We start from the raw sequence: 26,420 nt of genomic DNA on the forward strand, positions 1-26,420 counted from the left end.
CCCAATGAAGTTGGGCCAACCCATCCACAGGAAGAGGAGATAGGGGGCCAACTTTCCCTCTTCTATCAGCGGTGGGTCGAGATCACGTCGGACAGATGGGTACTGGACATCATACAAGAAGATTATGCTCTGGAATTTCGCAGCATCCCTCGGGACAGGTTCATGATGTCATCTTGCCACTCCCAGCACAAGAAACTGGCAGTGGAATCCACACTGATAAGGCTCCTCAGTCTGAGGGCTATATCTCTGGTACCTACACCCCAAGTAAATATGGGGTGTGATTCCATCTATTTCATCATGCCCAAGAAAAGAGGGTTAATTCCAACCCATCCGGGATCTCAAGAGCATCAACCTTAATCTGCGGATAATTTATTTCCGCATGGAAACTCTCCGCTCCATCATAATGGCAGTGCAACTGGGAGAGTTCTTAACCTCCCTGGACCTCTCGGAGGCCTAACTTCATATTCCAATCCGTCAAGATCACCAACGTTTTCTACACTGCGCCAACATTACCAGTTCCGGGTGTTGCCCTTCAGCCTGGCAACTGCCCCCAGAACATTCTCCAAAATTATGGTGGTCGTGGCAGCGGCACTGAGGAAAGAAGGGATCCTGGTGCACCCTTACTTGGATGACTGGCTGATTCGGGCAAAAACGTTGGAAGAGAGCCTCCAGGTGACCAGCAGGGTCAGGTCCCTCTTACAGGAACTAGGTTGGGTAATGAACATGGACAAGAGCCAGCCTCAAGCCCTCCCAGTCATTAGAGTACCTGCAGTCCGATTCGACCCCAAGCAGGGCAAGGTCTTACTCCCTCCCTCAAGGAGGAGGAAATTGATGGACCAAGAACATTGGTTGATGAACAGAAGCGCCCCAGGGTGTAGAGCTATCTCCAGGTCCTCAGTGTCATGGCATCAACCCTGGAAGTAGTACTGAGGGCGAGGGCACACATGTGGGCCCTGCAACACTCCCTACTGTCTCAAGACTACTTGATTCGCCTCCACTTACCGATTGGAAGTATGCTTTGGCTCCAGTGGTGGCCTCAGGAAGTTCACCTAAACAAGGGCATAAGCCTGTCCCCACCAAGCTTGCATCATCCTCACAACGGACATGAGCCTCCGAGGGTGGGGTGCTCACTCTCAGAAACTGACAGCCCAGGGACAGTGGACCGAGGAAGAGGTGAACTGGAACATAAACCGCCTGGAAATGTGAGCAGTCAGATTAGCATGCCTGCAGTTCAGCGACAGGTTCCAGGGGCAAGCAATCCGCGTAATGTCGGACAACGCAAGAACAGTTGCCTACATCAACCACCAGGGAGGAACCAAGAGCCACCAAGTGTCTCTGGAAATAGACCTCCTTATGGAATGAGCGGAGTTAAACCTACAAGGGATCTCTGCCTCCCACATCACGGGAAAAGACAACGTCACAGCAGACTTTCTCATCAGGGAAAGCCTGGATCCAGGGGAATGGATACTGTCAACCAGAGGCTTCTAGTAGATCACTGGGGCCTCCCATCCATCGACCTACTGGCTACATCTCACAATGCGAAGGTTCCCTGGTTCTTCAGTTGCAGACAAGATCAGCGCTCCCGAGGGATCGACACCCTTGTCCTGATCTGGCCAGAAGAGGACTTACTGTACACCTTCCCTCCATGGCCTCTACTGGGCAAGATCATCCGCAAGATTGAACACCACTGAGGATTAGTCCTGGTGGCCCTGGATTGGCCCAGATGCCTGTGGTATGCAGACATGCGGAGGCTTCTTGTGGAGAGTCCTCTTTACCTCCCCCTACACAGGGACCTTCTCCCACAAGGCCCGATTCTTCACAAAGATCCAACTCTACTCTCTTATGGTCTGGCCCTGGAGAGGGCTCGCCTGATGAAGCGTGGTTATTCAGCGGCTGTGATTGCCACATTGCTCCGTTCACAAAAGTTCTCAACATCCCTCAACTCTTTATGGACTGCTTTGGTCTCTTTAGAGTCAGCTATTTCGACATTAACAAACATTACGTTGGACATTAAACAACGAATTCCAACTATGCATGAGATTGTTAATTCTTTGAATAAGAAAGTAGAACAAATAGACACTCAGCTAACAACTGTGGAGTAAAGTCAGAATCAATTCATACAAAGAAGTTTGAGAACATTGAAAATGTTTTGAAAGGTTTAAATCTTTGTATTCTCAATTTCTCATGTGTTAAATTGGTACCTCCTATAGGTTTGTTCAAATCTTATTTAACTAAGGTTTTGGGTTTTCCATCTGATAATATACCAGTAATTTCAAAAATTTATTATCTGCCTAAAGACCAACAATATCGAGATTCTTCACCTGATCAACAATTAACTGAGCAATCTGTGAATTTGTCTGATATTCTAGAGATGTCTTTAGATGCTATGGTAATAGATTGAGCTACATTATTGGTGTCATTTACCTTATTTCTGGGAAGAAAAAAAAGCATGATTCTGAAATTTATACAGGATGGCCTGAACAACTCCCTCAACTCCCTGAAGGTCTAGATGGTAGCCCCCTCCTGCTTCAGAGCAGAGGTAAACGGAAACCATTTGCTGGTGCATCTGGACTTAGCCCGTTTCCTAAAAGGGGTTAAAAAACTCCAACAACCCTTAAAGTGGCCGAACCCCCTATGGAAACTCAATCTAATATTGGACTTCCTAGAAGGGCCATCCTTCAGACCACTGCACAGTCTGTCTCTATGCCTATTAACACTAAAGATGGCATTCTTGGTGGCGATATGCTCGGCTCGTCGCATCTCTTAACTACAGGTCATCCCCTCCTTCTTACCAAAGGTAGTCTCGGAGCTTCACCTGAACCAATCCATCTCCTTACCGTCCCCGGATAGATGCAAAGACATGGAAGACTACCGCCTTCTTTGCCATCTAAATGTCGGTAGACTTTTAGTACAATATCTGGAATGTTCAGAACCGGTGTGCAAGACAGACCACTTGTTTATTTTTCCCGGGGGAAAGAAACAGGGCGAAGCGGCTTCGCAAGCTACCATAGCTCGCTGGATCAAGGAAGTAATTAAGGGAGCTTACATAGAGGCAGGGAAGCCTTTACCCCTTTAGGTCAAAGCTCATTCTACCAGAGCCCAGGCAGTATCCAGGGCGGAAGCTAAGCTACTGTTCCTGCCGACATCTGTCAAGCAGTGACGTGATCCTCCTTACACACCTGTTCCAGGTTCTACCATCTGGATGTCCAGGACTGAGAGGATGCAGCCTTTTGTGATGGCAATGCTAACCAGACCATGGGCAGCCTCCCACTCCATTCGGGAGTAGCTTTTGTACATCCCATTGGTCCTGAATCTATTTGGCTACACACTAGGAAATGGAGAAATTACTTACTTGATTATTTCATTTTCCTTAATGTAGACATATGGACTCTGCATCCCGCCCACGGCTGCCCAGGAGAGGCACCAAGGAATTGCCCATGAGGCGAATCTTGATTCCATATGAATATGAGTAAGCCATTGCCCTTTCCCTAGTTCAGGGCATCTATAGTATTGCTGGGTTTCAGCACTTATGTTGGTTGAGTACAGTTGCTGTCTCCAGTTTTTAATCAAGTTTAATCAAAATTCTAATTAAGTTCTTCAATATGTCCACAATGGCTTTTTGAAGAGAATACTGAATGGCTGAGGTCACTGCAGGGGTATATCTAGCGTGACGTCCGCTTTGAAACCTAACTCTGTCTCCGTCTGCTAGCAGGGGAGCACATAACCCATTGATCCTGAGTCCATCTATCTACACTAAGGAAAACAAAATTATCAGGTAAGTAATTTCTGTATTATAGCATTTTGATAAATCTAGAGGTTAGATTGTAAGCCTTCTGGAGATACGGAAATTCATACAGTACCTGAATGTAATCTGCTTTGAAGTGCCGAAAAGTGGAATATAAATATCAGGTAAAATAAATAAGAGACTGCCTGCTGGAACAGAAATGTCTTAAGCAACTTCCTGAAGTTTTTGGTACAGGTAACAAGACACAGGGGTTCTGGTTAAGAGTTTCACAGAGTTGGTCTAGTCACCAAAATGTCTGGCTGAGATACACCAAAAGGCTGCACATAACGGATAGAAGGAACATCCAACAAGCCCTTCTGCCACAGTCCTAATGCATGTGTAGAACTATGTATTCGCAGTATCGAGTTCATCCAAGGAAATGAGCTCTCGCTGAAAATTTTATGAACTAGCATAGCAATCTTATATTAGATTTGCCCTCAGTTGGTAACTGGTACAATTCATGTAAAACAGAAGTAATATGTTTTCTTATACCCTGCCCTAATATAAATTGCACCACAGAATTCTGTAGAATCTGAAGAGCCCATAAATCTAGGTGTGCAAAATTGGTGGAGGCCTATCCCAATAGACTCATAGCTGGAATGGCTGCTAAAGGCGCTCTTACCAAGTACTGACTCGAGGGAAGTGGATATGGAGACTTAGTCTGTTGTTGGATTCAATAAATTGTTGGATACATATATGCTTTGTTTCCTAATAAAACATTTTTTGACTTGAAAGTGGTAGAGTATGGTGTGTTAATGAGTGTGTAAAAAACCACTCTTCATTTAAATGCATGCAACCCTGACATACTGATACAACCAAATGTGAAAAATGTTCAAGTTGGTATAGACTTTTGATAGGCACTGATCATTCTAATACATCATAGGTATGAATGCAGAAGAAGGAAGCATTCAAGCATTTTTCAGTGGAAAGAAAGATCTTGAACAAGAAATAATGGTATCAGACTCAGAGGACAGACTTGGGACTAACATAAGGAAATATTTTTTCACAGAAAGGGATGCTTGGAACAGCCCCCATAGTAGAGGTGGTGGAGGTAAAAACAATAACAAAATTTAAAAAAAGATGGGATGAGCACAGAGAGAAAAGTTGGAGATCAAGTAGGGACTATAAGTATAGCAACATGGAGGAAACTGGGCAGATACTGTCCTTCTATCTATTTACACAGTGGTGTTTGTCATTAGTGTGCACTTTAATGCTTGGCCAGTTAGGAAAACAGCAATGTCTCAGAAGGAAAGCTTCTGACTTCTCTGTAGTTTGCCCACAGTAGAGGTGATACTTTAACTGTAATGTGATATAACTCTTCCAGGCTGTTGTGAAATAGAAGAAAATGGAGCAGACCATGAGATCAGTATGGAGAGATCTAGTGACTTGCTGACAACCAACTGCAGTGACACAGAAGAGCCAGATGCTCAGGTGTTCCAGGTGGGAATTAGGACAGGAAATTAACCATTGTATTCTTTTAGTCCTAAGCAAAGACACTGTGATCTCTAGTAAAAGTATACTAATTAACTATGGACACCCTTTAATTAATTTTATCCCCCTGTGGTTTATCCTACAGTAAAAGAGAAATGGTTTACCAGTGAAATAGCCAAATTACTTTTAGATTATGGCAAATATGGTAACTAAGCATTCCCTCCTTAACAACCTGGAAAAAAAAAGTATCATGACTTCCAAATCATTAATTATAACACCACTGTATTAGAGAAATTAGCCCAAGCACAGCTTTGCTTATCCAGTGATTATATGATGTTAGATACTCAAAGAACCCAAGTGTCAGTTTTCCAGTTTTTGCTCTGTATCACAGAGGGGGAAAAAAGGATTTGTCAGATTTTAATTCAAGTGAAGGATCCATTTTAACATAATTATATGATGAATTAATTATATCTGTCTTGGTGTATTTCTCTAATGCATTATCGCCCAATCATGATGAATATCCTTATTACATTAATAAATTACTTCTAATGTTATACTAACTCTAAATGCTTTCCATTTCCTTTGAATTCGCATTGACGTATAACTCGGTGCATCGTAAAAATCTCAGGTCCTATAACCTAGTGCTAGTTATTTATCCTATCAGGCAAATGAAATTAGTTTAAAAAAAAAATTGCCCACTGGAACAATCAAACTGCTCCATTGGTAAACCAGTGCACATCAAACAAAGTAAGATGAAGTAGAAAAGGGGGAGGTTGGTTAGTGCTAGGTGTTTATAAGCAGATTCAGAGCAATGATTAGAAGATAGTTATCATTAATGTTTGTCATATCCTGCTGTGCTGTTCTGTATTAGTTAACGCAGGAGAGTTTAGAACCATTATTTTCTTTGGTTGCTTGTCCAGTGATCAAGCAGATTGCTAGGTTTTTCTTGACACACCACAAATTATAGATTTTGTTTGTGTTCCTTGTTAAAAGCATCTGGCCTGCGTGAGTTCCAGTGATCCATCCTTTGGGCAAAATGAATGTTCTACAGTTTTGCCTATTACAGTGCATGTAGCAGATGGTTCCTCTCCAGTCCAGAATGCCTCAGTGCACCTATCCCAGACCCAGCCTCTTTCTGAGCAGTTTCACGTGATAGACCAGAATGGCCAAGCCATCCAATATGAGCTACAGTCCTTAGCAGGATCCAATACACAGATGGTGAGTGGAACTGTCAGTATATTGCCAGTGGATGCTTGACATGCGTTGAAATTGTGAATGATAGATTTACATTTCAGATGCCAGATATCTCTGATCTTTCTGATTGTTAAGAGTGATCATTGCCTTCTTTCAAAAAACAATGTGAAAGGACTTAGAAATATAGTTTGATCATTTGTTTTATATAGAAATTTTTAGAAATTTAATGAAATGTTACTTCATTATTAATACATACTCATGTTAATCATAAATACTGACATTCATGAACACTCCTATACACATTAATAGGTAATCCACTTTGAAGTGCCTGAAAAAGTGAAGTATAAACACTTAAATCACAATAAAGAATATAGGTAACGAGTTATAGGGTATAAATTTCATAAGACATTTTGCATTCTCTGAAGTACTTTAATCTATTGTATCTTGGCTTACTAGGGCCCAGGTACCGATGGCATAAAAGATGGAAGAACTGCAGCAACAGTGGTTGTTAGCATCTTTAGAGGTTAGCCCACACTCTGTTAGCTAATCAGGGCCACACTACCATATGTGCCTTATTGAAATCTGTTCTATTTCAATTATAATGGATTGCTTTATTTAAAAAATATCTGAGATTTTTGAGACCATTTATATAATAAAGTAACATTTTCATTCCATTACAGAAAGATGGTCTAATGATTAAAGCATTATCCTAGGATGCTAGTCCTCACATATGGGTGACATCATTGATGGAGCCCTATTGCGGAAAACTTTCTGTTAAAGTTTCTAGAAACTTTTGACTGGCCCTGTGAGGCCACTGAGCATGCCCAGCATGCCATGATGTTTTCTGCCACAGGGGTCTGTCTTCAGTCTTCGTTTTTCCGCGCTGCTGTAGGCATCGCGGAGCAGGAGCCTTTGTGAGTTTCCTCACAGTTTTTTTGTCTGACTAAAAATCAGATTTCACACCATTCATTTTCTCCCACATCGGGGTCTCTCAGGTTTCCACTGGCTGGTGAGAAAATCTTGGTCTCTTTTTTACTTTTTGAGTACATTTTTTTCCTCTCATGTTTCTTCTCATTTCATCGACGGCTATCGACATTAAAATGGCCACGGGATTTAAAAAATGTCCCATCTGTAATCAGACAATGTCCATTACAGCCCCACACCTTGAGTGTGTGCTTTGTTTAGGGGAAAAACATGACGTAACAACCTGTCCCAAATGTGCAGAAATGACCGCAAAGGGAAGAGAAGCCCGTCAAGAAAAGATGGAGCATTTATTCCATTTACAACTTCTGCCATCTCCTTCCACATCGACTCAATCGTCTCCAGCCGGAGTCTACAAACGCATAATTTTGAAAAAACGTCATCCGGAAGGGTCGGGGGACCATCCATCGCCAACATCATCGATAGCATCGACGAAGTCAGCGACCGAACACCGTTTGAAGCACCGCCATCGGCACAGACACCCATCGATACCAGAGGCGCTTCTCTCCCCGGAGGAATCAACCGCGAAATGGCCTAGGATCTAGGAAACACCTGTACCTCTGATGCCGAGGCCTTTATCCCATGGTGACGCACCAGTTGTCGAACCTCCACAGGGCTCTGTGGAAGGACCATCGTCACCGCCACCGCGTACAGCTGCTCTGCCTGCACCAGCTGTTACGCAGGAATTGTCTGATTTCATCCGTCAAGCGGTGCTCCAGGCCTTAAAGGATCAATAGATGTCGATGCCGGATCCCGCACCGGTGCCGGTGCCTGCACCAATGCCAACAATCCCGCCGGTGCCAGCACCAATGTCGGCACCACAGCCTAAGTCGATACTGAGGCGACCATCGATACTGACGCCGATTCCATCGTCCATGCCTGACCCGATGCCATCGATGCCGATGTCACCTGGGGCTTCAGAACATCCTGAATTTACGCTGTACCAGCTTCTCATGAAGAAATTTGACGATATAGTCGGTGCTATTCCATCCAAGCCACGAGAAGAAATTCCTGGACGGATACCTATAGATGATCCGCAGCCAGGTCCTTCAGGACTTCCTCGTCCACCAAGATCTTCTCCAATGTCTCCACATCAGGACGATCCATATGATACATAGGATGACAGGCATACAAACACTTCCTTTGAAGGATTTATGTCTGATCCTTCCCCTCCAGAAGAAAGGAAGAAATCTCCACCGGAGGATTTATCCTTTACAAACTTTGTTCAGGATATGGTGGACACCATACCCTTTACTCTGGTAGCTGAGGAGGATGCTAGACAGCAAACACTGGAGGTCCTCCAATTCGTGGATCCTCCAAAACAAGTCTTAGCTAAACCTGTCCATGAAGTCCTCCTAGACTTACAGCATAGACTCTAGGAGCACCCATGCTCAGTACTTGCTATCAATAAAAGAGTGGACACTACTTATTTGGTACAGTCTGTTCCCGGCTACCAAAACGCACAACTTCCACACCAATCAGTGGTTGTGGAATCCGCACAAAAGAAATCAAAACGGATAAGGCCGAATTCCTCCACTCTCCAGGCAAGGATCATAGATTCTTGGATTCCCTGGATAGGAAAATTTATCAAGGAGCCATGTTAAACACAAAAATTGCATCATATCAGTTGTACATGACTCAATATCAGAGGAATCTGTGGAAACAGATGCAAGAATTTTCAACTTCGTTACCACAGCAATATCAAGAAGCAGCCCAAGCAATCATTCACAAAGGACTTGAAGCTGGCAAGCACGAAGTCTGAGCCGCTTATGATAGTTTTGAAACAGCCTCCAGAGTAGCGGCCTCTGGTATAAGTGCAAGACGTTGGGCATGGCTTAAAGCCTCGGACCTCAGGTCTGAAGTCCAGGAAAAGTTAGTTGATTTACCATGTGTTGGTGACAACCTTTTTGGTTCTAAAGTGCAAGATGCTGTAACACAATTAAAGGAACACACAGAAACCCTGTGCCAACTATTGTTAGTTCCACAGGACTCTGCTACCCAGTCATCTCGCTGACCTCCAAGAAAGGACTCTAGACAACCCTTCTATCGACAGAGGCGTTATTACCTTCCAGAATAAAGGGGCAGATCTTCTAGGCCGCAGCAAAGAGCTCAGCCTAGACAACCTAGGACGGCTAGGCCTCAACCTCTGCCACAGATGGGACCGGCTGCAGGCTTTTGAGGCCATTCCCAGAGACCAAAGCCATCTCTTCAACTCTCAACCAGATCTACCAGTAGGAGGCAGAGTATCCTCCTTCTACAACCATTGGATACAAATAACAACAGACCAATGGGTACTTGCAATAATATCTCAAGGTTACCAACTCAATTTTCTCTCAACTCCAAGAGATTCTCCTCCGAGACCTCTTCCTCTAAGCGAAAATCCCATAATCCAATTACAAGTAGAATTATCCACTCTTCTGAGAGCCAGAGCTGTAGAGCCGGTGCCCCGGACTCTGCAGGGCAGAGGATTCTATTCCCACTATTTCCTCATTCCAAAGAAAACCGGAGGCCTACGTCCCATCCTAGACCTCAGAAATCTCAACAAATTTCTGAAGAAAGAAAAGTTCAGGATGGTCTCTCTAGGCACCATGCTTCCATTTCTTCAAACAGGAGATTGGCTTTGTTCTCTGGATCTTCAAGACGCTTATGCTCACATACCAATATTCCCTCCTCATCGCAAGTATCTGCGCTTCATGGTGGGTCTTCAACATTTCCAGTACAGAGTACTACCATTCTGACTTGCCTCTGCTCCCAGAGTATTCACCAAATGCCTGGCAGTAATAGCAGCACACTTGCACAAGGAAAGTGTCCATGTCTTTCCCTATTTAGATGACTGGCTCATCAGAAGTCAATCTCAACAAGGAGCTCTGGCTTCTCTCAGTCGAACAATTACTCTACTTCACTCCATGGGCTTTCTCATCAATTATCAAAAGTCCCATCTCATTCCATCTCAACTGCTTCAATTCATAGGAGCAGAATTGAACACCATACTTTCAAAAGCTTTTCTACCCGGGGATCGGGCAGACACACTTTCCCTACTGGCAAACTTGCTTCACTCAAAGAAACAAGCAATAGCTCATCAGTTTCTAACCTTACTAGGCCACTTGGCTTCCACAGTTCATGTCACTCCTATGGCAAGGCTAGCCATGAGGGTAACTCAATGGACTTTAAGATCACAATGGATCCAAGCCATTCAACCACTGTCCTCTCCAATTCAAGTAACCCACCAGCTACGTTCATCTCTACTTTGGTGGGAGAACAAGGACAACTTGCGCAAGGGCTTACCCTTCCAGCAACCAGTCCCACAGATAACTTTAACTACAGATGCATCCACCTTAGGTTGGGGAGCTCACATAAACAATCTCCAAACCCAGGGTACTTGGACAAAACTCGAAGCAACATTTCAAATCAATTTCCTGGAACTTCAAGCTATACGGTATGCGCCTCATGTGTTCAAAGACTGCCTTTCACACAAGACTGTTCTGATCCAAACGGACAACACAGTAGCCATGTGGTACATCAAACAGGGAGGTACGGGCTCGTATCTCCTTTGTCAAGAAGCCGCACAGATTGGAACTGGGCCCTAACACATTCCATGTTTCTCCGGGCCACTTATCTGGCAGGCATTCACAATGTAATGGCAGATCGCCTCAGTCGTCAGTTCCAACCACACGAGTGGTCCCTGGATCCCTCAGTAGCGACCAGGATATTCCAACGTTGGGGGCAACCAATAATAGACCTCTTTGCATCACACCTGAATAACAAAATGGACAGATTCTGTTCTTTACACAAACAGAAAAACCAGCCAGCCAGGGACGCCTTTGCTCACCCTTGGAACTCATGCCTTCTATATTCTGTCACGCCTCACCGCCTGCACGGCCCGGCTCTGCCACTCTTCTGGATGCCTGATCACATCTTCAGCGAGTCACTCTTCACCCCTGCGCCAGCCAGCCTCTCGTAGCTCCCCAGGTCCTGGCCTAAGCAGGCCCTGTCTCTGCTTGGCTTCAGGGTTCCCTTTAGAAGGAGCGGGTGGTGAAACCACCCCCAATCAAAAGACAGTGCACAGACACAGTTTTCTTCAAAACCGTTTATAAGGCAATTAAAATGTTCTTTGTCTTAACTTCTTCACCCCCACCTCCACCTGTTCTTGGGAACTCAGTGCCTGAACCTCCAGTTCAGTATCCAGTATTCTTGCCCTCCCGCTGCCTAACAGCTGGTGCTTTACCAGTGTTACTATTAAGTAAAAAAAACCCCCTCTTTTAAGCATTTAAACCCAAGATGCTCTTTAAAGCCCTTCATCTCAACCTTCCTTTAAGATACCATTTGAAAGCCTCTCCCTTCCTGGTTAGTCGGTATCCATGGCTGAGCTGGAGGATTCCTCTCCCCCATCCCTTCCTCCTCCTGTCCCAAGGAACTAGCCTTTTCTGGCCATTGCCTCCATGCTGGCACACCCCCTTCCTCAAACTCCATCGATTCAGCTGTGTCTGACTCTTTATCCTTTAACTCTGACACCTGTTTCCCCTCTTGCTCTACCCACGGGTCAGGTGGTGGTTCTAAGAGCCTGGGAGTTGTAGTTTTCACTGTCTTCCGCAACGCCCTCTGCTGTCTGTCTCTGGTATTATCTGACTTCATCCTATGGTGCCGGAGCTGTTCCTGACCCTGGCAGTGCTGCACTGCATCACAACACGTATCCTCCAGTACCGCTAATAACCAAAACTATAGTGAAACTGCAACAGGACAAGGGGTCCATGATACTCATAGCTCCGTATTGGCCTTGACAGGTATGGTTCCCCACGCTTCTAGACCTCTCTATCAGAGAACCAATTCGCCTGGGTGTAGCTCCCAATCTCATAACTCAGGATCAGGGTCGGTTGCGCCATCCCAACCTTCAATCCCTTTCCCTGACAGTATGGATGTTGAAAGCTTGATTTTGCAACCACTCAATCTTTCAACCAATGTATCTCAAGTGCTGATAGCTTCACGAAAACCTTCAACATGAAAAAATTATTCTTCGAAATGGAAAAGGTTTACTTTGTGGTGCAGACAAGAGTATTGATCCTTTCTCCTGCCCCACAACTTCTCTACTAGACTATTTATGCCATCTTTCAGACTCTGGTCTCCAGACATCATCTGTACGAGTACATTTAAGTGCAATCTCAGCTTACCATAACAAGATTGGAGATGCACCAATATCCATACATCCTCTTGTCAGTAGATTCATGAGAGGTTTAATTCACCTTAAACCACCAATTTGACCACCAGTCACAGAATGGGACCTGAATCTGGTCTTGACAAGGCTCATGCGTTCTCCTTTTGAACCCATGACTTCCTGTGAACCTAAATTTCTCACATGGAAGACTATCTTCCTTATAGCCATTACATCAGCTAGAAGGGTTAGTGAATTACAAGCACTTGTCACGTACTCACCCTATACAATATTCCTACATGACAGGGTGGTTCTCCGTACACATCCAAAATTCCTCCCCAAGGTAGTTACGGAATTCCACTTGAACCAATCCATAGTTTACCCACATTCTTTCCAAGGCCTCATTCTCATGAAGGAGAACGGGCCTTACATACCTTGGACTGTAAACGTGCGCTAGCATATTACTTAGATCGCACTGCAGTCCATAGAAAATCCACTCAACTCTTTGTATCTTTTGATCCAAACAAACCAGGTACAGCAGTGGGTAAACATACTCTATCCAATTGGCTAGCAGATTGCATACAGTTTTGCTATGAAAAAGCAGGCCTTCCTCTCCAAGGGTGAGTAAGGGCGCATTCAGTAAGAGCAATGTCAACCTCGGTAGCACACTATCGTTCAGTGCCAATTCTTGACATATGTAAAGCAGCAACATGGAATTCTCTTCACACCTTTGCAGCTCATTACTGTTTAGACAAAGAAGGATGACAAGATTCAGCGTATGGACAATCTGTCTTAAAGAACTTGTTTCCAGTTTAATCCCAACTCCTTCTACATCCAATCTGCTGGGATCTTCGGCTGCCTCATTTTCAACAACAATACTTCACTGTTGCTTCACTACAAAATGACTCAGCCTCTAGCTTGCTAATCACCCATATGTGAGGACTAGCATCGTGCTTGTCCTGGGATAAAGCAAAATTGCTTACCTTGTAATAGGCATTATCCCAGGACAGCAGGATGTAGTCCTCACGAAACCCACCCACCACCCCGCAGAGTTGGGTTCGATACGTTTTATTATTTTATTTTTGCTAAAGCTTATTGCTACATATGAGACTGAAGAGAGACCCCTGTGGCAGAGAATATCATGGCATGCTGGGCATGCTCAGTGGCCTCACAGGGCCAGTCAAAAGTTTCTAGAAACTTTGACAGAAAGTTTTCCGTAATAGGGCTCCATCAATGATGTCACCCATATGTGAGTACTACATCCTGCTGTCCTGGGATAACACCTATTACAAGGTAAGCAATTTTGCTTTGCACCATGTGTCAGGAGAAATCCTGGGATATATTTTTCTGTGTCCTTTCTGCAACCAGTTCTCAGTGTGACTATGGGCAAGTCACTTTATCTCCGTGTGCTTCAGTTTACCCAGTCATAATAGAGAATAACAAAATATGTCTCCTTCCCCTTTGGAAGCTTTTCTACAATATGTAATGTAGTTGCAAAATTGTTCTTTCAGTCCATTTTCCATGCAAGTGGCCACATGTATGAGTCTGAAGTATTTAAACTCACTGACTCATTTGGATTAAAGATAAATTTACTAATAATTTGTACACGCTTTTTTTTTTAATAAGAATGCAATAGAATCTACTCGTATAATATTAAAAGTACTTATGATCAGAGCCCCACTTTCCTGCAGCAGACTTTGTTTTAGTCTCTGTGACAAGAATTAGCAAATTCTGTGGTAAATTCTGTGGCAATTGTTACAAATTTGCATAATTATGTATAAAGTTCATATCTCTGACTATGCAAAAAATCAATATTTTATTGAAAACCATTCACGTGTTCAAACAATATTTAAACTATAACAAACAAACAAAAATCTAAGTGCAATCTGCTTTTTGCACTTTTTTTTTTCCAGCACTTCAAAGTGGATTACATTCAGGTACTGTAGGTATTTCCCTATTCCCAGAGGGCTCACAATCTGACAGGCCGATACAGTAAAGCGCGGCCGCGGTTACCCTGTTTCTAACCCGCTTTCTACCCACAATTTGGCCACGTAAGTCTAACCCGCGATTCACTATCCGTTTTTACCAATCTTTACCGCTTCTTTAAATTGACGCGTATCCCTTTCCGCCCGCGGCATGTATATGATATGTAAACGATCGGATTAGCTATTCCCTCCCATACAGTAACGTGCGGCCCGATTATCGCCTTTTTAACCAACTGTTTTGCCGCGTCTTTAACACGCTAATTTACCGCCTACCCTGACCCTGGCGTTAGAGGGATGTGACAGCAATTGGCAGGCTCCGGTCAAATAAGTGGGTGGGTTGCAGCAAGCGAGTAACATGGTGTGGCCTGGTTCTCCTACGCTCGGGCATCGGGGATTTCCAGTCCTCTCTCCCCCCCCTCCCGAAGCAAGGCGCAGGGCGAAAATCGACTCAACATGTTATTAAAGCAAATAGAAATTGTAACAAAAGTAAACTTACTGCATGCTTCCAGCAGCCCCAGTCCTCTCTCCCCTCCTCCCGAGGCGCCCACCGCGGCTCCCCTGCCTCCCGGGGGCAGCCGGCGGCGAAAGCAGCTTCCAGCAGCCCCGCTGGTGAAGGTGCATGAACACCCGTCCAATTTGGGCGCTCAAGCAGCAAAGGCCATTTAAATACTGTATCGAGCGGTATGTGATCCAAATTGTGCGCGCGGCAAACGAGCGGGCGCCCGGCAAACGAGCGGGCGCCTGGCACTGCCGCACTTTTTCTTACGAGCTCTTACTGTATCGGCCTGTAAGTTTGTACCTGAGGCAATGGAGGGTAAAGTGACTTGCCCAAGGTCACAAGGAGCGACAGCAGGATTCGAACCCTGGTCTCCTGGTTCATAGCCCACTGCTCTAACCACTAGGTTACTCCTCCTCTCCTCAGATGTCATAAAGTAGTGCAATCATCCTTTATATTTTCTTAAGAAAGTCTTGTTGTCTTTCCAAGCTGAATTATAGCACAAATTTGAAACTTGTCAGCAGTAATGTCAGTCATCTGCCAGCTGTGAGACACCAGCAGTTGTAGACTTTCCAAAAAATACATTCAGATTTTTGTGAATGGTGTATGATTGACCACAAATGCCAAATACAAGACCCTTTTCATAAAGATGAAATTATTCTAAAGGGACATCACTCCATCCAGGAATTATATTAAAATAATCTTTGGTTTGATTTAAGAGATCTTTGAGGAACCAAACATTCTGACTGCTCTCTCCATCTACTCCAGCTTCACATCTCCCCTCTTGTTTCCTTCAGGACAGGAGAAGAAGGGTGGAAACAACACAAGGAAAGGGGTTGGATTAGAGAGTAAAGCGCCTTGTCGTTCATCTGCTAAAGCCTCACTGTACCCTGCAGGCTGCTTATGAGGGGAGGGGCTGGAGCAGGAGCAGAGAGACCTGAGACTGAAGGAAGGCACTTTCTAGCTTGCTTCAAAAGATTGAAATAGGTCATAAAGTAATTGGAAGATCCAATACTTTATTTAGGACATAAATACAAGATTATTCTTTAAAGAATACTTTATGACCTATTTGCAAATATTAGAATGTATATATTTCCTTCAAAAGTTATTTTTCTTCTTTTTGATACATGATGTGATTAAATAATTTCTTTAAAATATACTATGGATATAAGTAGATGTGATGTAACATTTAGTTAAATTTCACATTTTATGCTTGTAATATTTGAAAAATTGGATAAATAAAGAATTAAAAAAAGATTGAAATAGGCGTTGGGAAAGCTTCAGGTATGTTAATTCTGTGGTAGGTTGTCAGTTATGCAGCAACAAGCTAATTATGCACATACAACTGTGGCAGACTGGGGTTACTGCTTATGGCGAATCCATCAGCATATCTGATAAAAATAAGGGAAGAAAATTGTTACCAGTTTGAACATTTAAATGCAGAACAGAACCATGATTAGTGTAATTTCCATGTTTGCACCAGAGGTTGTCTTGTACATCAGTATATCAGAACTACCCAGTTAGCTGATGACTCCATTACAATTTGCACAACAAATAAGAACAAACATTGTGACTGAGACAGACAGTTAACACGTTGACTGCATTAATAGATATGACAGAAATGAAAGCAACAGTTTGTTTCCCATCAGTAGTTTTGTTTGGGGGTTTGTGTTGTTTTTTTTTTTTATCAGTGATGATAATTTGATTTGGCACTAATGCAAATCAGATTCACCTGCTTATATGGCTCTCTTACATGGTTGCAGTATACAAATTCTAAACTTTGATTTTATTTTAATTGTTAAAGATGATTGTTGCCAGCCAATCAGAAAATGGACAGGTGCTCCATGTGATCCCCTCCAGCCAGCCAGGAATGGCACAAGTTTTGATCCCTCAAGGACAACTTCTGGACGTAGCGAGTGCATCAGGTCAGTATTACATGTTAGAATAAAGTACAGAGAAAAAATACCAACAAAAATGAAATACTTGCAGTAATAAAAACAAAATATCTTGTATTGTCATAATTCATTCCTCTGCACTCAGGCAGGCCAATCCACACCAGTGGGTATGCACTCCTACCAGCAGATGGAGACTGAGTAAAGCTGACATGCTGACATCACTGACATACAGCCCTGGTGCAACAACAACCTGCCAATATTCTCCTTCTCCAGCAGATGGTGGACATGCATCTCCTTTGTGAGGATTGCTTGTGGTTAAAAAAATAAATAAATAACTGAAGATAAAAGATTAGGAGAAGATTCAGACTTACCGCTTGAGCTCCTGATGTGACACCAGTTTGGTCCCTGCCCCCAGTTGAGTGCTTTAAGTCTGGAAGCCTGACTAAAAGTTGTGGACTTTAAAAAAAAAAAAAAAAAAAAAAAAGCAGAAGAGAGGACAAAGGAGTGCTTGGTGGTGAAGGCTTTGTGCCCTCTCCCCCTGTATAGCCAGTGATCTGATCATGAGCTCACGTAAAGACAAAAAAAAAAGAGTAGGGAAGTTTCAGGCCCCCTCTTCCCCACCCCTTACTGGGTCCTCTCTTCCTCGGAATTTTCCTCTGCACCTCTTACCCATTTTTTTCCCCCTCACTTTTCTGGGGAGTTTATGATGAGTGGCGGCGGCTCGGGCTCGGCAGCTTTTGGCTAGGCACTGCTTCTCAAGCTTGGCTTAGTCAGCTGTGTGATAGGCTGTGGCAGTGGTTTTTTATTCCTGCATGCTTGAATGGGCGCATTCTCACCACACAGCTGTGTCCTGGCATGGGCATGCACATGCATGGGTGCTTGTGCGCATAAGACCATGGCCTAGTTTTGAACGTGCACATGCGCAGGTACTTGTCTGTGAGGCTTGCCATATAAAGATAATCCCACCATCACTCTTTCTATGCCTCTGTCAGCACTGTTTAAATGCTCAGACGATTTGGTTACTACAGCTCTTGCCGACGTTGGGAGGGGAGTGGCATAGAAGGTGACATGGTGGACAGTTACCCTTCCTCCCTTGTTCTCGTAGCATGAGTGGGTGGAATTCTTCAAGGGCCTGCAGATCTTTCTGCAGGAGGCACCCAAAGGAGGCTTAACCTGCTAAGAAGTGTCGTGTGCTTGGGCCTCTCACTTGTTAGCCATCGCGGGCAAACACTGCCATGAGCAAACGTCGCAGGGAGGCTATCCCTGGAGATGTTCAGGGGTATTTAATGCATCATGATATGTCGGATGTTTCTGATGGGGTCTTGGGTTTTTCTCCTCTGGAAGAGGGAGAAATTCCATCTGATTTGGAAACACATCTGACTCTTCTCCTGTTATTTTTCACAAAAATGAGTTGCCGAGTCGGTTGACTCAGATCCTGAAGATTCTGTGTGTGGATGGCGGTGACGATATGGTCATGCAAAAGTGACTCCCATATTGGTCATTTTTCACAAAGCATCTTATTCCTATCCCCTTCTGGATCCAATTCAAGGGTTAATTGACCTTCAGTGGAATGTTCCGGAGACAAGTTTTGAAAGGGGTGCACTTTAGCAGGTTTGAACTCCTTGGACCCGGAGGCAAGGGAGCAGTTGTCTCCTGAAGGTGGATGCCTTGGTATGCACTGTTACTAAGTAAACCACTGTTCTGGTGGAAGGGAAGGGGCAGTGCTAAAAGATGCTCAGGATAGGAGGCTATCCTTAAACAAGCCTTTGAGATCATGGCAATGAAATTTTAAATTGCTTCTTGCTGCTGCCTGGTGGCTTGGACTGGCTTGCATCTCTCTCAGGAGACACAAGGAGCTGGGTCTGGTGGCGGATTGGTGATGGACTGGGAGCCGCAGTTCTGGCTGTGAAATTTGGTCAGCAGACACTATTTTCCAAATCCAGTCTCACAAGGTTACCCTTTAAGAGTTCTCTTTTATTTGGGAGTGAGTTGGAGTAGATGGTGAATAGCTGGGAAAACTTCCTCGATTGCTGGAGGATGACAAGGTAGCATTGCATCCTTTTAGTATGAAAGGCTGCTACAGGGATTCCTGTCCGTTTCGTCCTTACAAAGGACAACTACTCAAAAGTTTCATTCCTTTGGAAGATCTCACTCCTTTCGGCCTAAGAAGCCTCATAAGGATGCGGGCCGATCTTCATAATGAAGGTATGTGGATCAGGAGATAGGTGGGCATCTATCTTGTTTTTTTTCAAAAGTGGGCCCAGATTACAATGGACCAGTGGGTCCTGGAGGTATTACTAGAAGTTTTCAGAGTTCCCCCAGATGCATTTATGGGAAGTTTTACCTAATAATGAATCAGTACAAATGTTCCAGTCTCCACCAATACAAAGCTTATCAAAACCAAAAAGTGCAACTGTATTAGTAAGTATCTGGTAGAATTCCATCTGATCAAAGTTGGGACCATAAACATTAATAAGTGTATAATTCTGAGAGTATAACAAACATTCAAGGATTGCATATCTACCTTTTGCTGTAGTAGGTAACCAACTGAAACACAGCAATAAAGGTGCAGTACTAGTCTGCTCACCTAGCATGCCTCTTATCCCAATTTCCTAAAAACTTAGTTACAACCCTCAATTTAATACAAGCTCCCCCTACACACCCCTACTATTCTAGGTATTAACCTCAACCTCCCTACCACACTCGCCACCCAATCAAACCAAGAGCAGTCTGGCAATAGCCCTAGCGATCTTACCTCCTCCTGACCTCAACAATCACCAGGAATAAACACTAACCAGTGTGGCCTGGAAACCCCAGTGGGAAACTCTTCAAGACCTAGAGATATAGCCACCTAAGATATTCATGCTGTGAGGACCAGAGAGGACAGATTTGAATGGCACCACCCCTCAGCCAACAATCCTTCCCCAAGGTCCCCAACCCAACCATCCCTGAAAATAATCAACTCTGTTTAGAGTAAAGAAAATGTAAATGAGAAAAAGAGTAAACCACAAACATGAAGAAATAAGATCACTATAGTGGACAGCCATTGTATAATGTGCAGAAAGACTGTCAGCATATGATAAACTGAGCATACAGAAAGAAAGAAATACAAAATTGGATAGTCTCAAAAACTTAGAGCAAACTAGCAAATATAAAGTCTGTTGTTGACATCCTTCTGCAGCACAAAGTAAGATGACAGCAAGTTGTTGGGCACAAAAAGAACAGAAAGTCACTGTCTGAAGTCCAAAATGAAAAAAGAAAACCCAAACACACCTGAATAAGCTATAGAAATGCATAAAACCAAAGTCACAGAAATCACTGCCACAAAAATAGACCAGATGTCAATAAAAACACTGCAGCTAAGGTCAAGATGGCAACAGTCATATAAACCTAGTGAAAATGAGGCACAGCAAGCTTGACATTCTGACAGCATCTGCTTGACCAACTGTAACAACTGTCCGCAGAGCTAATAGAGAAAAACAAAAAAAAAAATCTATACATTCCAAATAGCTTTTTTAATAGTTGTGTTTCAGCTACAAACTTCCAGTGATTGCAAAGGCAAAATTCAACAGTTTTCACCATTACATATGAGCCAGAGTGACACCTCACATACGTTTACCAATTCATCCATTTTAATGTCCTCCAGTAGTTTATGCATTGCTTTAACATAAGGCTAAGTAAACTTTGTTAATTTACCTGACAAGTTGCAAGTCATTGTTAATGTATACTGTATCCCCAGGCCTTGCAACTCCTTCTTGACCTTGCAGTATACCTGTCTTCTCCTTTGAAAGTCAATCAAAAAGTCCTGAAATATCATGATTTTATTACTTCAGTAAGTTAAATCATCTGCTTTAAGAGCAGCACTGATAATCTGAGAATTTGTGAAGTCTCACAGTTGTCACACGTGGCCTGCTCCAACAGCTGGAGCACAAACCAGCACATGGTGTTCCCAATTGATTTTAATGGTGCAATTCTTACACTGCACATCAAGTAGGTCCAGCAGCCATTTTGTAAAAAAATACAACATGGTTCTTTCATTCAGTTGTTTCAGGAACCCTGAGAATTTGAATATTTCACCTCAAACAGTTTATGAGCACATTGATCTTGTCAGCTATACTTTTTATGAACTCTCTAGTTTGTTTATTTTAGCTCTCTCAACAGTTAATGAATCCTCTAACTTGTAGACCCTAGACTCCATCACATCCAGATCGGTAGAATTATTGCAGACTGCATCCACTAACTGAGCCACCTTCAATGATGACACCTAATCTTAGTGGCAAAAGTGTTCATAGATTTCCAAATATAAGCAGTATTTTTGGCCAGTTCAAACTTGGCGGTGTCCAGATCTTCAGAGGCCTGGTCTTTAGCCACTGATGTTTTCTCCATGATACATTTGCGAGACGTTTTTTAGCTTTAAATTCATGTCCACGTGGCTGGAATAGATCGCTTAAATGTGTCCTTAGACAGACAGTGACATTATGCTTTACTGTGGCAAAATAACTTGCCCAAAGGGCAAAAATCAAGATAGGCTCAGCGGAACCACCAAGTAACTTGTTTGCTTCGGAGAGCAATTGGAAAGTCAAAAGATTATGCTCCATGCTTCCACGCAGTTTCCATGCAGCTTCTAGAATCTGCTACATTGTGATGTCTATCTTTATACATATCTGACAATCCAGACTTGGGTACCATGCAAGAATGATTCTTGTTGCACAGCATGACCAAGGAAGGTGTGATTTCCCCTACCTCATCCAGTTGTCTCAGTGGCCTCTGATCCCACTGGGGACGTCTCCATCCCTCCTCATGCAGGAGGAGGGCAACCTCTGCCATCCAAATCTGTCCTCTCTGGTCCTCACAGCATGAATATTGAACACACAGTAGATTCTTATCTGCTTCTTCCAAGAGAAGTGGAAGATGACATGGCCAGGAAACCTTCAACTAGAAAGTCCTATAGCTTTAAATGGAAGAAATATTTGTCCTGGTGTCAGGCCAGCTCTCAGGACCTGTTTACTTGTAACCCAAAGGACTTGCTTCAGTATTTATTTTCACTCACTTCATTGGAACTTAGTACATACTTGGTGAAAGTATACCTCTGTGTCATTGTGGGATTCCATCAGCAGGTAGAAGAAGCATCAACTTCCATTCATCTCTTGGTATCCAAATTTATGACAGGATTGTGGTATTTTAAATCTCCTGTCACTAACATTGGGTACCTTGGGACCTTAATGATGATTAGGCTCAGCTTATGTAGTCTCCATGTGAACTTCTGAAGTTTTCACATGGGAAGTGCTATTTTTGGTAGCCGGATCAGTGAATTACAAGCACTGGTCTATTAACCATATTTCCCATTCTTCCACCACTGGATATTTCTGCACACTCGACTCAAGTTCCATTCAAAGGCAATGTCAGCTTTTCCCATCATGTTGTTGTTCTTCCGACCTTTTTTGCAAGGTTTCATGCGCATGAAGAACCTTCTTGTTTTTATTCTTTGGACTTTATGAGAGCCTTGGCCTATTATTTTAGAAAGACTTTGCCTCAACGTCATGCTTCTCAGCTGTTTGTATCTTTTGATCCCAAGTATATTGGGCGTAAGTGAATTCTATCAAGTTGGCTAGTGGCTGTATTGCATGCTGTTATGTAGTAGCTGGCTTACAAATTATAGACTTTGTCAAGGCTCATCAAGTGAAAACCATGGTGGCTTCAGTGAATCACTTCAGGGCCACTTTAATTGAAAACATCTGCAAAGCTGCAACTTGATCATCTGTGCACACCTTCACATCCCACTACCGTCTGGACAGCAAGTCAAGAGATGACAGTAGTTTCAGCAATCAGTTTTGCACAGCCTGTTCACCTAGTAGTTCATTCTACTGATGTGGCCTGGTTGCTTATTTAATAAGTGCTCCCCTATGCACCCCTCAGGTTGGGACTCCCACATGTCATGGCTAATTCAGCCTGCATGTCGATGGAGAAAGCAGATTTGCTTACCTGTAAATAGGATTCTTGGTAAACACAGGATACATTGGCTATGCTTATTGCATAGCTGACTCTAAAGTTTAGTAAGCTTTGAAAAGACTAAGGAGCTCACAAGGTAGCACATAAGTGGGAACTATTTCGTATGCTTAGTAAGATTTTCACTAAGCTTTGAGAGAAGAGTCCGTTCCGCAGCTTCGGATGACGTCACCCACATGTCATAGTTAGTTCGTCCTGCTCTCTATGAAAAACCCTGTTTATAGAAGCAAAATAGTTTTTTCCCCACTATTTAATTTTATGAATTTCCAAACAGGAATACAGAATTCAAAACTCATTGTAGTACATCATGAACAGTTATGCTTGCCAAACAAAATACACATATGTGGAACAAAATTATACAAGCTGTGGTTCATGCAGTAGGATTCTCAGACCAGTAAACATGGTTTTAAAAACTTCCTATATAACAAACCTGAACAAATACCATTCAACTACCCCACAAACCCACTCATGCTAAACTCAATCAAGAGTAACAAGTCTAAAGGACTGGGTCTACATTTGTGGCATGGTGTTTATTTTATTTATTTATAAAGGGGTAGATTTTAAATACTTGCGCGATCGAGTACTTTTGTTCGCGCACCAGGCGCGAACAAAAGCACGCTGGATTTTATAAGATAAGCGCGTAGCCGCGCGTATCTTATAAAATCAGGGGTCGGCACGCGCAAGGGGGTGCACATTTGTGCAACCTGCGTGCGCCGAGCCCAGCGCGTGCTGCCTGTTCCCTCCCCCCACCTTCCCATCCCTTCCCCTACCTAACCCACCCCCCCCTGTTCCCTCCGCCCACCCCCCCCCCCCCCCGGCCCTATCTAAACCCCCTCCCCCCTACCTTTGTCGGCAAAGTTACGCCTGCTTTCAGCAGGCGTAACTTTGCGCGCGTCACCGGCAGCCCCGCTCCGTCCTCCGGTCCCGGGGGCTGGTCCGGAGGCCTCGACCTCGCCCCCGGGCCCGTCCCCGAAACTCCGCGTCGTTTCGGGAACGTCCCCAGACACGCCCCCTCCCGCCCCTTTTCGAAAGCCCAGGGACTTACGCGCGTCCCGGGGCTTTACGCGCGCCGGCGGCCTATGCAAAATAGGCGCGCCGGCGTGCGGGCCTTTTAAAATCCGCCCCAAAATGTATATACTGCAAATTGAAAATTTCTAAGCGGTTTACCAAAAACATACATAACATTTTAGTTTAACGCAAACATAAATCAGAGTGAATATAGACATTTACAAAATAAAAGTAATAATAAAAATTATAAAAAATCTACTTATAAAGTCCTACCCTGAAGAATTCAAGTGCTTGCTCAATATCAGACACCGTCAAATGCCTGAGTAAAAAGTAGGTTTTCAACAATTTCCTGAATTTTAACACAGAAATCTCTTCCTTTAATGTAAGTGGAAGGGCATTCCAGAGGAGAGGGCCCTGGACGTAAAATAATCTTTCATTTGATTCATCTAAACAAATTATTTTTGGGCTACGGACATTTCCTGTTTGTTGGCGGTGACTCTCTGAATTCTTTTCGAATTTTCCCACTAAGCTGACGTCAGGGGGAGGAGCTGAACACGACGCCTATAACAGCGGCGTCCTTGCAGTCCTTACCCACTACGGACATTTCCTGTTTGTTGGAGGTGAATCTCTGAATTCTTTTTGAATTTTCCCGCTAAGCTGATGTCAGGGGGAGGAGCTGAACGCAACGCCTATAACAGCGGCGTCCTTGCGGTGCGCCGCCAAAGCCGTGCATACCTAAGGGGCGCGTGGCTTTGCTTGGCGTGATTGGCTTGGCAGAGAATTTTGATGATGTTCGGTAGCCATGAGACTATGGAGAGGAAATAACAGTTTTTATTGATGTCAAGGCAAGGAGCCCTTGGTTTGATCTTTTGTTCATTTATTGCTTAACCGGGATTCTTTAAAACTTCCTTTTTGTAATGCCACATACAAAAAGGAAGGCAAAGCTGAGAGAGCTATCTTCTATGCCAAATATATCTGAAAATCAACCTAAAATCGAGGACTGTTTTGCGAAGACTCCCAAAAAAAACCCAGGATGTGGAGTTGCAGTAGGATCGGAGCGGGAGCAGGGGACGACTATCCAGACTCACAAAACATCTTTAACCCCTGGTGCACCAGCGACACCAGAGCCGCCGTCCGGTAAGAGAGATGGGATCTTTCTCTTCGAAGATCCTAAATTAAAAATGGATTTTACACCATTGCGGGACCAGGGGGCCTCACAGCAAGGCCCCAGGGAACAAAATGGTGATTCCCCAATATGTTATAATGAATCCGGGAAGGCCCCAATGGAGGGAGGAAGTGGTGGTATCCAAAGTGGATCTTTGGCTGAGATATTTTTAATAACACCAAGGAATTTCACCCTTGAAGAAATTGGGACTATGTTAGTCACAGTGCAAAGATCTGTAAATCCAAAAAACTACTGGAGCACCACTTGCACTCAAAGTATATCCAACATCCACGACAAGCGCAAGAATAAGTTCAATTCCTGGTCAGGCTTTTGCTGTAACAGTCGTAAGTTTACTCAGGCAACTCCTCAATTTAAACACAGAATCTTGCATGAAAGCCCCCTGCAAAGATCTGTAAATAAAATTGACAACACTCTTCAGGAAGTTTTTAATAAAAATGCGTTACTTCAGACTAAGGTTGATAAAGTTGAAGGTTCTATCCTTTCACTAGAGACTAAAGTGCATGACCTGGAAAAAGTACAAGTAAATTTAATTAGATCAGAGAAAATCCATTTTGATAAACTAGAAGTTTTGGAAAATCAAATTAGAAGAAATAATTTAAGGATATTGAATTTTCCTAGGACTCACTTGATGTCCCCTATAGACCTGTTTAAAAGCTATTTGGTAAATGTTTTAAAGTATACAAATGAAGCAATACCTGCGATTGATAGAATATATTATATACCTCAGTATCAGGATTCTGGAGATTCTGGAGTTCCTCAAAATCAAAAACAGGATAACCAATTGGATTTGAATTTATCAGACTTTTTAGAAAAATCATTTGAAACAAATATTGATACTAGAGCCACTCTCATTGTGCAATTTTCTTTTCTTTCTGAGAGAGATTCATATTAAGATTACACTTTAGACACCAGAAAGTGAAGTTTTATGTCCAGGCCATAAGAATATTTCCTGATATCTCTCGGGAGACACAAACTAGAAGAAAGGAATTTATATCAATGAGAGGAGAAGCTCTGCAGAGAGGGGCTAAATTTTTATTAAGATATCCCTGCAGCTGTATAATTACCTTTCAGTGGAAGAAAAATGTCTTTAATCAATCTAGTCAATTACGATCATACTTGGATACTCTATCCTAAGAATCTTCATTGTGCTGGTAATGTAAAGATAGATGATGAGGATTGACATAATTACCTATATTGATTTAATACTTATTTAAATCTGCTTCTTTATGTTATTTTTTAATCTCCATTCTCTCAGTTTACCTATGATTGTATTGCAAGATAAATAATCACAGATATGGTATTAAGATG

General features: G+C 43.3%; 1 protein-coding gene across 5 annotated transcripts in view; it reads left to right on the forward strand.

The window, feature by feature from the left end:
* Positions 1 to 26,420, forward strand: part of CARF (calcium responsive transcription factor) — a 435,125-nt gene that overhangs the window by 52,769 nt on the left and 355,936 nt on the right. For all 5 annotated transcript variants that reach the window (XM_029606288.1, XM_029606289.1, XM_029606290.1 and 2 more), the window contains 3 exons: positions 5,109 to 5,224; positions 6,209 to 6,433; positions 16,822 to 16,942. In XM_029606288.1, the coding sequence (XP_029462148.1) occupies positions 5,109 to 5,224; positions 6,209 to 6,433; positions 16,822 to 16,942 (462 nt within the window). The remainder of the gene's footprint in view (positions 1 to 5,108; positions 5,225 to 6,208; positions 6,434 to 16,821; positions 16,943 to 26,420) is intronic.

This window comes from Rhinatrema bivittatum, chromosome 6, assembly GCF_901001135.1.
Source record: "Rhinatrema bivittatum chromosome 6, aRhiBiv1.1, whole genome shotgun sequence".
Taxonomy (NCBI): Eukaryota; Metazoa; Chordata; class Amphibia; order Gymnophiona; family Rhinatrematidae; genus Rhinatrema; species Rhinatrema bivittatum.